Below are 13,339 nucleotides of genomic sequence, written 5' to 3'. Positions count from 1 at the left end.
ACAATGCCAAAGGAACATTGACCTTCTAATTCTTAATTCACAGAGTTTATACAAGAAGTCACACTCGTGGAACCCAATAAACCTTCATGGGAAGAAGCTTTTGTATTGATGGTTCAAGCTAATATGCAGTCAGCAAACAATCACTCAACTTTTGCTAAAGCTCACTCAAGGGCATCAAATTCTTCCAAAAGGGAAGCAAGCAAATAATCGAGCAATCACAATTTTGGAAAAACAAGTTGGTCAAATTGAGTGACAAAAGATATATTGAGTGCCATCTCCTGTACAATTTGTAGAAGGGTATAAGTACTACATAACCTTTGTAGATGAATTTTCCAGATTCATGTGGATATTTCCTATGATCAATAAATCAGATGCTTGTTCAATTTTTGCGAAGTTCACTGCATTTGTGTTTAATCAGTTTAATGCTTCAATTAAATGTTTTCAATCTGATGGAGGAGGTGAGTATATGAGTAAAGAATTTGAGGAGTTTTTAGCAAGCAAGGGCATTTCACACATGGTTTCATGTCCATACTGTTAGAGATTTCAATAATTATTATTATTAATAATATATATATATATATATATATATTAATATATAATATTTATGAATATATAAATATATTAATATATATGACCTAGTGCTGCTACCATCCGCAGCATGCGTGCGGCAACATGTATTGAAAGGTTGGATTTAATTCAACCTTGTACCTTTTGGTTGAATTACAACTTTTGGTTAAAAGATATGATGTTTACTTAAATTATATGAGTAGAATTAAAGGATGTAATTAGTCAATATTTATTTTCTGAAAATTCTAAATAGAACACATGTCTTTTGGGTTAACACTATTAAGAAGAGTTGTGTGTCTTCAACTAAAATGAAAGGGCTCGATGAACGAGTACTTTGATGTCTATAAATACATGTTGTGGTATAATGTTTCATACACAATACATTCAGAAATTTGTTGTCTACATAATTTCTTTGCTCTCTTTTCTCTCTTCATCACATTCATACAATTTCTTTCTAGTTATTTCTAAGGGAATATAATTCGGTTTTGCTAATCGAATATTCCATACTTTGTTGTATCCTGGAAGTGATTTGCCAAGAACCCTTTAGCAAACTCATTCGAGTGGGGGCAAATAACACTTTAAGGCAACGATTCAAGTTGTACCTCAAAGTCATTATTCGGATTATTCTCCATAATTCTACATTTAATCTAACAATCTTAAAGTGTTATTTTCTTCATGGATAACAAATCTGATAACATGGCTTTGAAGATTATCAATCAAGATGTCTACAAGTTAGACAAATTTGATGGATCAAATTTCACCCGATGGAAGGACAAGATGTGTTTCATGCTTACTGTTCTAAATGTCATATATGTGTTGGACCCGAAATTGGAGCCTATTCGTGAACCCAAGTGACAAAGACTCGGACAATATAGTTGCCGATCGAAAGAAGCGTGAAGAAGATGAATTGGTATGTCGAGGACACATCTTGGGCACATTATCTGATCGTTTATATGACCTGTATGCACACATTCAATCTCCAAAGGAAATTTGGGAAGCACTTGAACACAAGTACACAACGGAAAAAAGAGGTACCGATAAATTTTTAATGTTCAAATATTATGAATTCACTATGTTTGATAACAAACTCATCCTAGACCAAGTTCATGAATTATTAGTCTTGGTCTCAAAGCTTCGTGAACTTAAAATAGTTATTCCAGATCCTATGATAGTTGGGGCTATTATGGCAAAATTACCCCAAACATGGAATAATTATAGAAAGAAACTTCTACACATGGTGGAAGATATTAGTTTGGAGAATTTGCAAAAGGGTATTCAAATTGAAGAGGAAACTCGAAATCGTGATAAGAATTTTGCAAATCAAGATTTCTCTAAAGTTCACATTGTCGAAGGAAACAAATATAAAAAGAATTTCAAAGTCAAAATTGACAAAGGGAAGTTTAAGAAGACCAATTCCAACAACAATCAAAAGAATGCAAATGGTGTATGTTACCATTGTGGAAAGAAAGGTCATTACATTCGTGATTGTAGACACAGAAAAGCAAGTGAGGAATATGCCAATAAGACCAATAGCTCAAATATGGTGGAAAACTCTGGAATTGATAACATTGTTGCAATGGTATCAATGATGCATATTGGCATGATTACCGAACTGAATATGGCAGCGGTAATAAAATCCTCCGATTGGTGGCTCGACTCAGGGGCTACTATACATGTGTGCAATGACAAGGCACAATTCAAGACATATGAAGCATCAACGGACAATCAAGAAGTTTTAATGGGGAATCATAATTCCGCCAAAGTTCTAGGAAAGGGAACCGTTGAACTTCAATTTACTTCTGGGAAGAAATTGACGTTGCTTAATGTACTGCATGTTCTAGAAATTAGAAAGAATCTTGTGTCTGCAAATTTATTATGTAAGAACGGTATAAAGACTGTTCTAGAGTCCGACAAGTTAATAATGTCGAAAATTGGGATGTTTGTTGGGAAGGGATATTCTTGTAATGGGATGTTCAAACTAAGTATCAATAATAAAGTGAATTCTTCTGTTTATATTGTTGAATCTTCCTCTCATTTATGACATTTACGCTTAGCACATATAAATTTTAGATCTTTAAAATACATGCGCACACTTGGTTTTATTACTTGCAATGATGATTATAATGATAAATGTGAAACATATATTCAAGCGAAAATGACTAAGAAACCTTTTCCAACTACCGAAAGAAATACAAATTTATTAGACTTAATACATTCTGACATATGTGAATTTAATGGTGTTTTAACAAGAGGTGGAAAAAGATATTTTATCACATTTATAGATGATTGTTCTAAATTTACTTATGTTTATTTATTATCTAATAAAGATGAAGCTTTTGAGTGCTTTAAGCGCTATAAGGCTGAAGTTGAAAACCAAAAGGGAAGGAAAATTAAATGCCTTCGTAGTGATAGAGGTGGTGAATATTTTTCACATGAATTTGATATTTTTTGTGAAGAGCATGGTGTTGTACATCAAAGAACTGCACCCTATACACCACAACAAAATGGTTTGGCAGAAAGAAAAAATAGAACACTCACTGAAATGATTAATTCTATGATGATTAATGCTAATACTCCAAAATATTTATGGGGTGAAGCATTGTTTACTGCATGCCATATACACAATAGAATTACATCTATGAAGACACATGTGTCACCATATGAAATTTGGAAATGAAGAAAACCAAATTTGTCATATTTGAGAGTATGGGGTTGTGTAGCTTTTTATAAGGCACTCGATCCTAAGAGATCCAAATTGGGTCCAAGAGGAATTAAAAGCATATTTGTAGGATATGCAGAAAATTCAAAGGCATATAGGTTGCTTAATTTAGACTCGAACACAATAGTTGAGTCTAGAGATGTCGAATTTATAGAAAATAAATTCTATAATGACTACTCAGTGTCTGGAAAAGAGAATGATCAAACACATTTCTCTAATCCGTCTACTAGTCAATCTCAAGGTGAGAAAAGAAAACAGTCTGAAACTGTTAATGAACCAAGGAAAAGCCAAAGGGTAAGAAAAGAAAAGACTCTAGGCTCTGATTTTATTTCATCTCAATCTATTGTATTTTGAATCGAAGGAAATAGAACAAAGGTTCTTAAGAAAATACTCATATTGTTGAATGTTGAGGATGATCCTAAAAGTCTAAGCGAAGCATTGACTTCAAGAGATGCAGCCTTTTGGAAAGAGGCTATAGATGATGAATTTGAATCATTAATATCTAATCAGACATGGGTTTTAGTAGACTTACCCCAAGGATCAAAAGCAATAGGTTGTAAGTGGGTATTTAGAAGAAAATACAATACAAACGGGTCTATTCAGACATTTAAAGCCAGGCTAGTTGCCAAAGGCTTTAAGCAGAAAAAAGGAGTAGACTATTTCGATACATATGCACCAGTAGCTAGGCTCACATCAATTAGAATATTGTTTGCATTGGCATCTTTATATAATTTGCATGTGCATCAAATGGATGTGAAAACAGCATTTTTAAATGGTGATTTAGATGAAGAAGTCTATATGGAACAACCAGAAGGGTTTGTTCTCCCTGGGAATGAAAAGAAGGTTTGTAAATTAGTAAAGTCATTATATGGATTGAAGCAAGCACCAAAACAATGGCATGAAAAGTTTGATTTTGTCATTTTATCATATGGATTTAGACATAATAATGCTGATAAATGCATATACTCTAAATTCACAAATGATTATGGTGTTGTTATATGTTTATATGTCGACGACTTGCTAATTTTTGGTACAAACATGAAAGGTGTATCTGAAACTAAAGAGTATCTAAATTCAAAATTCAAGATGAAGGATTTGAATGAAGTAGATACTATCTTGGGAATTAAAGTAAAGAAGCATAGTGGGGGTTACGCTTTGTGTCAGTCACATTATATAGAAAAATTGTTTCTTAAGTTTAAGCATCTACAAATAAAAGAAGCAAATACCCCTTATGACCATAGTGAAACTTTGCTTAATAATTCTGGTAGGTCTGTTGCACAACTTGAGTATGTTAGTGTAATCGGAAGTTTAATGTATGCCATGCATTGTACCAGGCCAGATATCGTATTTGCAGTAAGCAAACTTTCTAGATACACTAGTCATCCAGGTACTGCTCATTGGAAAGCAATAAATAGAATTTTTGGTTATCTTAAAAGAACTATTAACCTGAGTTTAACTTACTCTGAGTTTCCAGCAGTACTTGAAGGATATTCAGATGCAAGTTGGATAACAAGTGCTAATGATAATAAGTCTACATCATGGTGGATTTTTACAATTGCCGGAGGAGCAATTTCTTGGGCTTCGAAGAAGCAAACATGTATAGCACATTCAACTATGGAATCTGAATTTATAGCATTAGCAGCAGCAGGTAAAGAAGCGGAATGGATTAGAAATTTGTTATTGAAAATAGAGTTGTGGCCACAACCAATGTCATCCATTTCTTTATACTGTGATAGTGAGGCTACTTTGTCTAGAGCATACAATAAGGTATACAATGGAAAATCTAGACATATTAGCTTGAGACATGAATATGTCAAGCAATTAATAACTGATGGAGTTATTAATATTGTTTATGTTAAATCAAGTAATAACTTGGCGGATCCGTTAACAAAAGCACTTTCAAGAGCTTTGGTAGTTAGTACATCTAGTGGAATGGGGCTAAAACCCTTTACTGAAAATTAGCCACCAATAATGGTAACCCGACTTTATCTAGAACATCACTAGTTTAAAAGTTTAATGGGTAATAACAAGTTATTGTTAAGTGGTTGTGAAAGCACTGAAAATTATTATATAGCTCATTCCAGGATGATCAGTGCAAGACTGCTACATTTAGGAGGATGAGTTTTATCTCTTAATGAGGTTATTTGTAATTATGTCTATAGTAGCAGGGACATGGGAAGGAACCTCACCTATATGAACATAAGAAGTGGTGCCGCTTCTACCAAGAGTTGGGTTTTCTCTTGTAAATGTTTATGAAACCAGGATGAAGCACAAGGCCATAATAGTGCTTAATTGGTTCAGAAATTTCTTTAAGGAAATAAGACATAGTCATGTGTGTAGTGATTCCGGTTTTAACATAAGAATAGGTGGTTTAAACTTAGGTCACCATCGCATTCGTTATAACTTTGAATTACTTACACTAATTAAAGGTTTAATTCGAAAGACACCTTTATTGTATGCATGATTATATCGGTATGCTTGTGATAATTATAAAGAGAGAATTATTGTAATATCATTTACCATATTATTGAAATTGGGAAGGATTGTTAGAGATTTCAATAATTATTATTATTAATAATATATATATATATATATATAAATATATAATATTTATGAATATATAAATATATTAATATATATGACCTAGTGCTGCTACCATCCGCAGCATGCGTGCGGCAACATGTATTGAAAGGTTGGATTTAATTCAACCTTGTACCTTTTGGTTGAATTACAACTTTTGGTTAAAAGATATGATGTTTACTCAAATTATATGAGTAGAATTAAAGGATATAATTAGTCAATATTTATTTTCTGAAAATTCTAAATAGAACACATGTCTTTTGGGTTAACACTATTAAGAAGAGTTGTGTGTCTTCAACTAAAATGAAAGGGCTCGATGAACGGGTACTTTGATGTCTATAAATACATGTTGTGGTATAATGTTTCATACACAATACATTCAGAAATTTGTTGTCTACATAATTTCTTTGCTCTCTTTTCTCTCTTCATCACATTCATACAATTTCTTTCTAGTTATTTCTAAGGGAATATAATTCGGTTTTGCTAATCGAATATTCCATACTTTGTTGTATCCTGGAAGTGATTTGCCAAGAACCCTTTAGCAAACTCATTCGAGTGGGGGCAAATAACACTTTAAGGAAACGATTCAAGTCGTACCTCAAAGTCATTATTCGGATTATTCTCCATAATTCTACATTTAATCTAACACATACACTCCTCAGCAGAACGGTATTTCTGAAAGGGGACATAGCCATGTAGTGGAAACTGCTATAACTTTACTAACAGAAGCAAACTTGCCACAAATGTTTTGGTATCATGCTTGTTCCCATGCAGTTCTACTAATTAATAGAATGCCATCTAAGAATTTGGAGTTTAAATCTCCATATCAGCTTTTGTTTGGGAAAGTTCCAGAGATTCATAATTTTAAGGTGTTTGGGACTGCCATTTATCCCTTGATGAGACCATAAGCTGTGAACAAGTTCCAAGCTCGATCTTCTCAGTGTGTATTTCTTGGCTATGCCCTCGGGTATAAAGGAGCAATATGCAATGATTTGAAGAATAGAATGTTGATTTTGTCAAGACATGTAATACACTATGAAGAAGTGTTTCCATATAAAACTGAACCGTCTCAAGAGTATAATAATTCTGAGCAATCCAAGAGGGTAAGAGACGATATGGTAGTGGTACAAATGCCTATCCCTCCAACAAATAGTCAAGTACCAGTATCAAGTGGTGTTTCCAATCAAGAATTACGAGCAGATTCGTTATTAGAGAATGCCTCTCAGCAGCAAGCTTGGGGTTGTATTGAGCGACTGACACCAAGAAATATTTCTGAAGTGTAATAGCAGTAATCAATTTGAGCAAGATAGGGCCATCACCACATCCGATATATGGGGTCTAAGGGACCTCATATCTTGGGGTCCTGCCCATGCGAACTCCCCAACCCGGTGCAATAGCAGTAGTCGACTCAAAAGGTGCCCATCCCCATGCTCCTGCTCGTGGAATTCTTGGACCTCGCTGGGATTTGCGCCCCCAAACTGGTAGAATAGCGAGTGGCACTGCTGCAGCGGCAGCAACTGGAGGAGCATCATGGAGTGGAGGCACGACAGCAACTGGAGGAGCACCGTGGAGTGGAGGCATGACAGCTGCTGCATCCGCCTGGGGTGATGCACCAGCCGGAGGAGAAGCAGCTGGGGAAGGGTCACGAACTATACCATCGACCAACTCTGGCTGGTCTCTCAGGAAGAGATCATCCCTGTGCCTGTAATGATTGCCTTCCACCACAAAACCCTGAAAAGTTAGAAAACTAAAGTTTCAGTTTCCTCTCAGTTTAACGCAGTGACAATATTCAACTACTTAAAACAAAAAAGAAAACTCAAGTTTACCCATCTCGTCACTTCGCTCTCAAAGCCTGCAATCGAACGCTGGAAAGGCCCTTGAAACACATCTAGCGGAACCTCGGATATGTCCAGATGGAATCCATTTCCATCATGCGCCCAGGTCACGCCTATTGGGTTTCCGTTGAGAAACGCATACAGATATCGGACAAAGTTTTCAGCCATGTTAACTAGCTCACAGATTGAAATTTTAATCAGTTCAGCGTTACTTGGCATTCTGCACTACTGAATTAACAAATGGAAAAAAGAAAAAAAAATTCCAAAATTTTCCGAACTTTCCCTACATTTTCTCAGCAGCCAAACAGAGCACAAAGATTCTCTGATTACTGATCAATTTCCAAGAAATTAATCACGCAGTTCACTCATAGCTCGCTTTATCAAATGTGTATCTATAAAAGGAACGACTTAAGATAGTAGTATACATTTTTCTTTCGCTCCCTTTTCTCGGCAGCCAAACAGAGCACAAAAAATTCTCTGGTTACCGCTGAATTACCAAGAACTTAATTACGCGATTCATTCATAGATCGTTTTATCATATGTGTATATAGTAGTAATCGATTTCTTTCGCTCCATTTTCTCGGCAGCCAAACAGACCACTGAGTACTAAATTTCCAAGAAATCAGGTAGTTCAATCGCAGTTCATTTTCCATCGAATCTCACAAACAAAACATCACATGCATGTGCGTACCAACTGTATATCACCTAAATCAAGAACAATTTCACAGAGGATTGCCAAAAAAAGAACGAACGATTTCACAGAGGATTACCAAAAAACAAAAAAAAGAAGAAGAATGATTTCAGAGCAGCAATCAATTTTCTTTCGATTTGGAAAAACAACAGTTTGTAAGGTTTCAGAGGTGAGATGAATTACCTGATTTGTTGCAGGCCCCTGAAGCTTTCAACTCCAACTCCAAGGTCTGAAATGGTTTTAGAGAGAGAGAGCGCGAAGCACAGAAGTTGCAGAGTCTGAAATGGTTTTAGAGAGAGAGAGAGGGCGGGAGACGGTTGAATTCATAACAGAATATCACACGTGCGAGACACTCGTGTCGGAAAATGGATTCAGAAGAAAGCAAGGGAGGGGATTCCCTTGGGCACTGACCATTTCAAGGACTTGTACTCCTTTCTGTCTATTGGGAGATTAATGAGTTTGGGCTACGTGGAGCAATGTGGTTGGTTTAGCTCTGAGTACTACGGTGACGTCGAGGGTCTCACATCCAACTTTGGGCTACGTGGTGCAACTAATCTTACCAAAATCTTTGTTTACATAGTTAGATCGTGCTACTTTGGCGAAATTACACATTTTTGGTTTAGTTCCTACCTTAGCGAAATTACATATTTAAAGTTACTACTACCAACTCGAATAGAGTTTTTATTTAAAATATTAGTGATCAATGCTAGAAGCCTGAAATTCATTTAGAGAGAGTTCGTTGGAGATGCTCTTACACTTGCAATAGTTATGTCACACCATTTGGATATCAGACATTACTTTAAATGTGATTAATGCAATTTATATAAAAATATATGATCGATTCAGTGTGGTTTTAGTTGGGTTTTAAAGTATGAAAATCGGACTCAAATAAAAAGAAATTGGTTTAGTTTTTCAATTATTTGACTTTTTTATTGATTCAAAATCAAGATTAAGTTCGCTTTTGGTCAGTTTGATTCCCACCCCTAATTTGAGTGTTGGAAAATACATTTACAAGATAGTTCATATGCGGTTGGAACCGGTGTTGGTATTGAAAATTTTAATAACCAACCAAACTCGAAGTAGTATTGCCAGGGACGTAGCTAGAGATCTACATAATTTTTTTTTTGGGGGGGGGGGGGGGCGGTCTTCAAACAATAAAGTCACAAATTATAAAATTCAAAAATGTACTAAACAAAATACTTATATACTAATCCATAAAGTTTGTCATACAACATTTTACAATAACCCTTGTTGTGTTTTCATGTTTTAAAACCGTTGCATGACAACTTCATTACCAATACCATAAAAATTCTCTCTCTATAAAAGTAATGGAGTTTCCATTGACCGAAAAACTGAAACAAAACTTGTTTGCATCATCCTGCTTTTATCTGTGCACAAACATGAACATCCTGAGAATGTTGTTTGGGTTTGAGGTCACAATGGTTTGTGTTTGTTTATCTGTATATCATCCCTGCATTGATAAAAATTCTCTCCAACAATTGCAGAACTCAATCAACACCACACATAACAATTTTCATCTAACGGTCTAATTTCCTTCTAATAATTCAATCTCAACGACATGAACTTTCTGACCGTCCTCAGGCAAATGATCCAATCTCAAAATTACCAACCCAGACGACGAGTCGTACTCAAAATCCACCACATTAGACCCGATCCGACACTTCTTGGGCTTAGCAGAAGAGTAAGCGCCAAATTTGCCGCAGCCCTTAACCTCCAATCGGACGACGCCGTTCTGTTCATATCCCAACCCTTCAATTGCTCCGCCTGCATTGTACATCTCCACCAGTCCAATTGGCGCGAAACTCAATCTGCCGCCCAAAACCCTGATCGGAGTCACCGTGAAAACCTCGTGCTCCAGCACTTTGAGCGAAATCGGCATCGACACATTGTAAGGAAGGGTCACCAGCTCTCCCGTCCGGTGACTGTACACGGCGCAGTCGCCTTTCCAGTCGTTGTCCACGGCGGCCTCCGCAATCAGGTGGACGTCGCGGCCGCGAATCAGACCCGTGATGGCCTCGGATTTGGTTTCGTGGAATGTGTTCTTCCGTTCCGCGGTGCTCCACGCTGCGCCTTGGCAGTTGTAGACGCCGAGGACTCCGGTGTACTTGTTCATGTTCCATATCTTCAGCAAGCTCACGCCGTCGCGGGCCGGGTCAGAGAACAGGCAGTCTTTCGTCGGGCGTCCAGGCAATCGGGCCCGAAGCACTGACCCGTCCGGCAACACCAGCTTCCTCAGCAGCTCGAAATTGTGCTTCCCAGGCGCGTCACTGTAAAAACCAATTATTAATTACTAATTACAAAACAAATTAACGTACAAAATTCGATATTAGAAGAGATAAATCTCTAATTACCTGACATAGATGGGCCCACCACTGACGGCCCTGGCGGAAGCGTGGTACTCAGCCGCCGGATGGAGCGACTGGAACATGTCCCAGTCTGGCAGCATAAACTCGCCGAGAAACACGCTGTTGTAAGCAACCGCCGCAATGTGGATCGTGTGCGACACCGGGTCGCGGGGGTAGAAATCGTCGGACGCCCTCACGACGGCGGTCTGTTTGGAGCAGTAGAGCGCGTCAGTATTGTGGCTCATGCACGCGATGCAGCCGTTGTCCGGGAAATTCCTCGCCACTGAGGCGTCCAGCGCCTGGTGGTACTTCTGGGTCAACTCGACCCGACCGCCTAGCCCGGCTCCGAGAGTTTCCAGTATGCACTGCACGTCCACCTTAACGCCGTCAATACCCGCAGAGCTCAAGTAGCTGTGCAATTCGTTGTAGAATTTGTACACGCCCTTCGGATCCACCAGCCCCAACCCTCGCACCGCCATCGCGTCCGTCTTCCACGTCGGCTCGTTGGCCACAACACCGCTGGAAACGTTCGGGTACTTCATCAAGGATCCGAATTCCTCCATCTCTTTGATTCCGGGTCTGACCCCGCCCCAGTAGCCAGTAATCGCGTGCCACACGTACACATACTTCAACCCGTGCTTTTGTTTCGCGATGCTGACGATGTTCTTAATCCCCACTGTCGGATCGTCCTTCTTCTGAAACTTTGAATTTTCTTTGATCCCAGTCAGCCTTAGCGGCTCCTGCTTTTCAACGCCGTCGTCGCCGCCGACGGACTGCCACCCATCGTCGATGATAACGAACTTCGGAGGTGTTCCACCGGCGGCTAAAGACTCGAGCCCGGCCTCCACGTCCTCCTGAGTCACGTCCCGGTAAAACGCGTCCCAGGTGCACCACCCGAAATAGTCAACGAATCCGGGGAGTTTCTTCTCGTGACGTTGACGAAACGTCTGAAGGTGAACTTTGACGGACCTGATCGCTTCCGTTATCGTACCGAACGGGTCCGTCCCGGCATGGACGTGCAGTGCGTGGGAAAACGACGACGCTTTGGTGTCGGCGTCGCCGCTCTCCAAACAGAGCTCGAGCTCGTCGCTCGCGTTGCCCTGCAGGCAACCGCGGAACGAGCCTTCGATGAGAGGGAGGAACACGGTGTAGACGATCTGGTTCTCTTCGTCTCCGCCGTCCGATTCCAGGTGGGACCCGTGCTTGGTCTCGAGCAATAGGAATTGAGTCTCAAGAGGTATGTCCCTTCCCTGATCCCCCATCTTCTGGGCCATCCACCACAGCTTGAACCGGAAGCACGCCATGAACCGGACTCCGGTAAGCGTCCCTAACGAAACCACGTGCCGGCTTTTCTCCTCCGAGAAATTCGCGCCGAGGAAGACCCCGTCGACCGGACCGGAAGACGAACCGGACGTGGCCACTACATTGTCCGGCAATCCCGTCAGAATCGTCCGGTCCTTCACGATCAGCTTCCGTTCCGAGATTCGAACCGCCGGTTTGATCGTCATCTCTCTTTCTTCTCTCTACAATTTCACAGAAAACGGATTCAAAATCTCCACTTCGAATTAAATCGAACACTGCAAGCACTAATAAGCCAATTAATCACCTGAAAAGCCAAAAACGAAGACGCCCGATTCCGAGAAAATCTGGAAATTCCACAACCCGAACAGTAAAACAAAAAAGCAATCAGCTTTGTCAGTAAAGATCTTCAAGCTAATTATTTTCTCGGAAACCAAACACTAATTGTTTTCTCAGAAAACAAACAGATTGAAGACAGAGAAAGAAGAGAATAGTACCAGAAGTAGTAGCAGGACGAGAAATTACAGAGCGCCTGAGAAAGTACAAGTTGTTTGGGTTCGGAAGATTGAATCTTGTAGTAGGAGAATGCTTGGGATAATTTGATTTGGGTAAATTATGCTTGGGATAATTTGATTTGGGTAAATGAATAATGGGGCTGGTATTTATAATACGAGATAGAGAACTGCTACACGAATTTGACACCATTGCTTGAGAGCTTCGACCTCTCTCGCTCTGAGATTAATCTACTAGTTTATTCTTCTAAGCCCCCAACTTCTCTAACAGCTTATCCATACAACGGCGACGGGATGTCGTATTAGTTGGACCGTTGAAATCGATGATAGGTAGCCACGTCGGATCCACGTCCTATCAATCCAGAAAGATTTTTCAGTGCGACCGGTATACAGGTGGTACATCACGTGTTATTATACACCTATCGAGATATGTGTGTTAAAAAGTTAATAAATTAAAAAAATAAATTTTTTATTTCTATGAAAATATGTGATGTACCATTTGTATTCCCGTCACAAAAAAAAATTTCTCGTATCAAACCTATTACTCGGATTACAACGCGACAACAGTTGGCTCCCATATCCAAATTCACCGGAGGGATTTTTATATCTACGTGGTATTTGACTAATAATATTTTTGCTGAAGCCGTATTTATGGACAACGCGGTAATGTCACAAAATGTACGTACAAATTTACAAGTAATTATTGTGTAACTTTGTATTACAGTACAGAGTATAATCTTTTTAGAGATTGTAATACGCATCTTTTTTTT

General features: G+C 38.9%; 1 protein-coding gene across 2 annotated transcripts; it reads right to left on the bottom strand.

Annotated features, from left to right (window-relative positions):
• Window positions 1–9,923: 9,923 nt before the first annotated feature.
• On the bottom strand, window positions 9,924–12,843 carry LOC103425172 (probable galactinol--sucrose galactosyltransferase 6). 2 transcript variants are annotated; one of them, XM_070805504.1, is made up of 4 exons: window positions 12,555–12,843; window positions 12,365–12,404; window positions 10,765–12,281; window positions 9,924–10,680 (listed from the first exon to the last, which is right to left on the bottom strand). In XM_070805504.1, the coding sequence occupies exons 3-4, from the start codon at window positions 12,264–12,266 to the stop codon at window positions 9,939–9,941; spliced, it is 2,244 nt and encodes a 747-aa protein (XP_070661605.1). In that variant the 5' UTR covers window positions 12,267–12,281; window positions 12,365–12,404; window positions 12,555–12,843; the 3' UTR covers window positions 9,924–9,938. The 2 variants fall into 2 exon arrangements, with proteins under 2 accessions (XP_070661605.1, XP_070661602.1); XM_070805501.1 differs by having other exon boundaries at window positions 12,365–12,421; window positions 12,556–12,820.
• Window positions 12,844–13,339: the final 496 nt, after the last annotated feature.

Source organism: Malus domestica, chromosome 02, assembly GCF_042453785.1.
Source record: "Malus domestica chromosome 02, GDT2T_hap1".
In the NCBI taxonomy this organism is placed as follows: Eukaryota; Viridiplantae; Streptophyta; class Magnoliopsida; order Rosales; family Rosaceae; genus Malus; species Malus domestica.
This window is presented reverse-complemented; position numbering and strand designations above follow the sequence as displayed.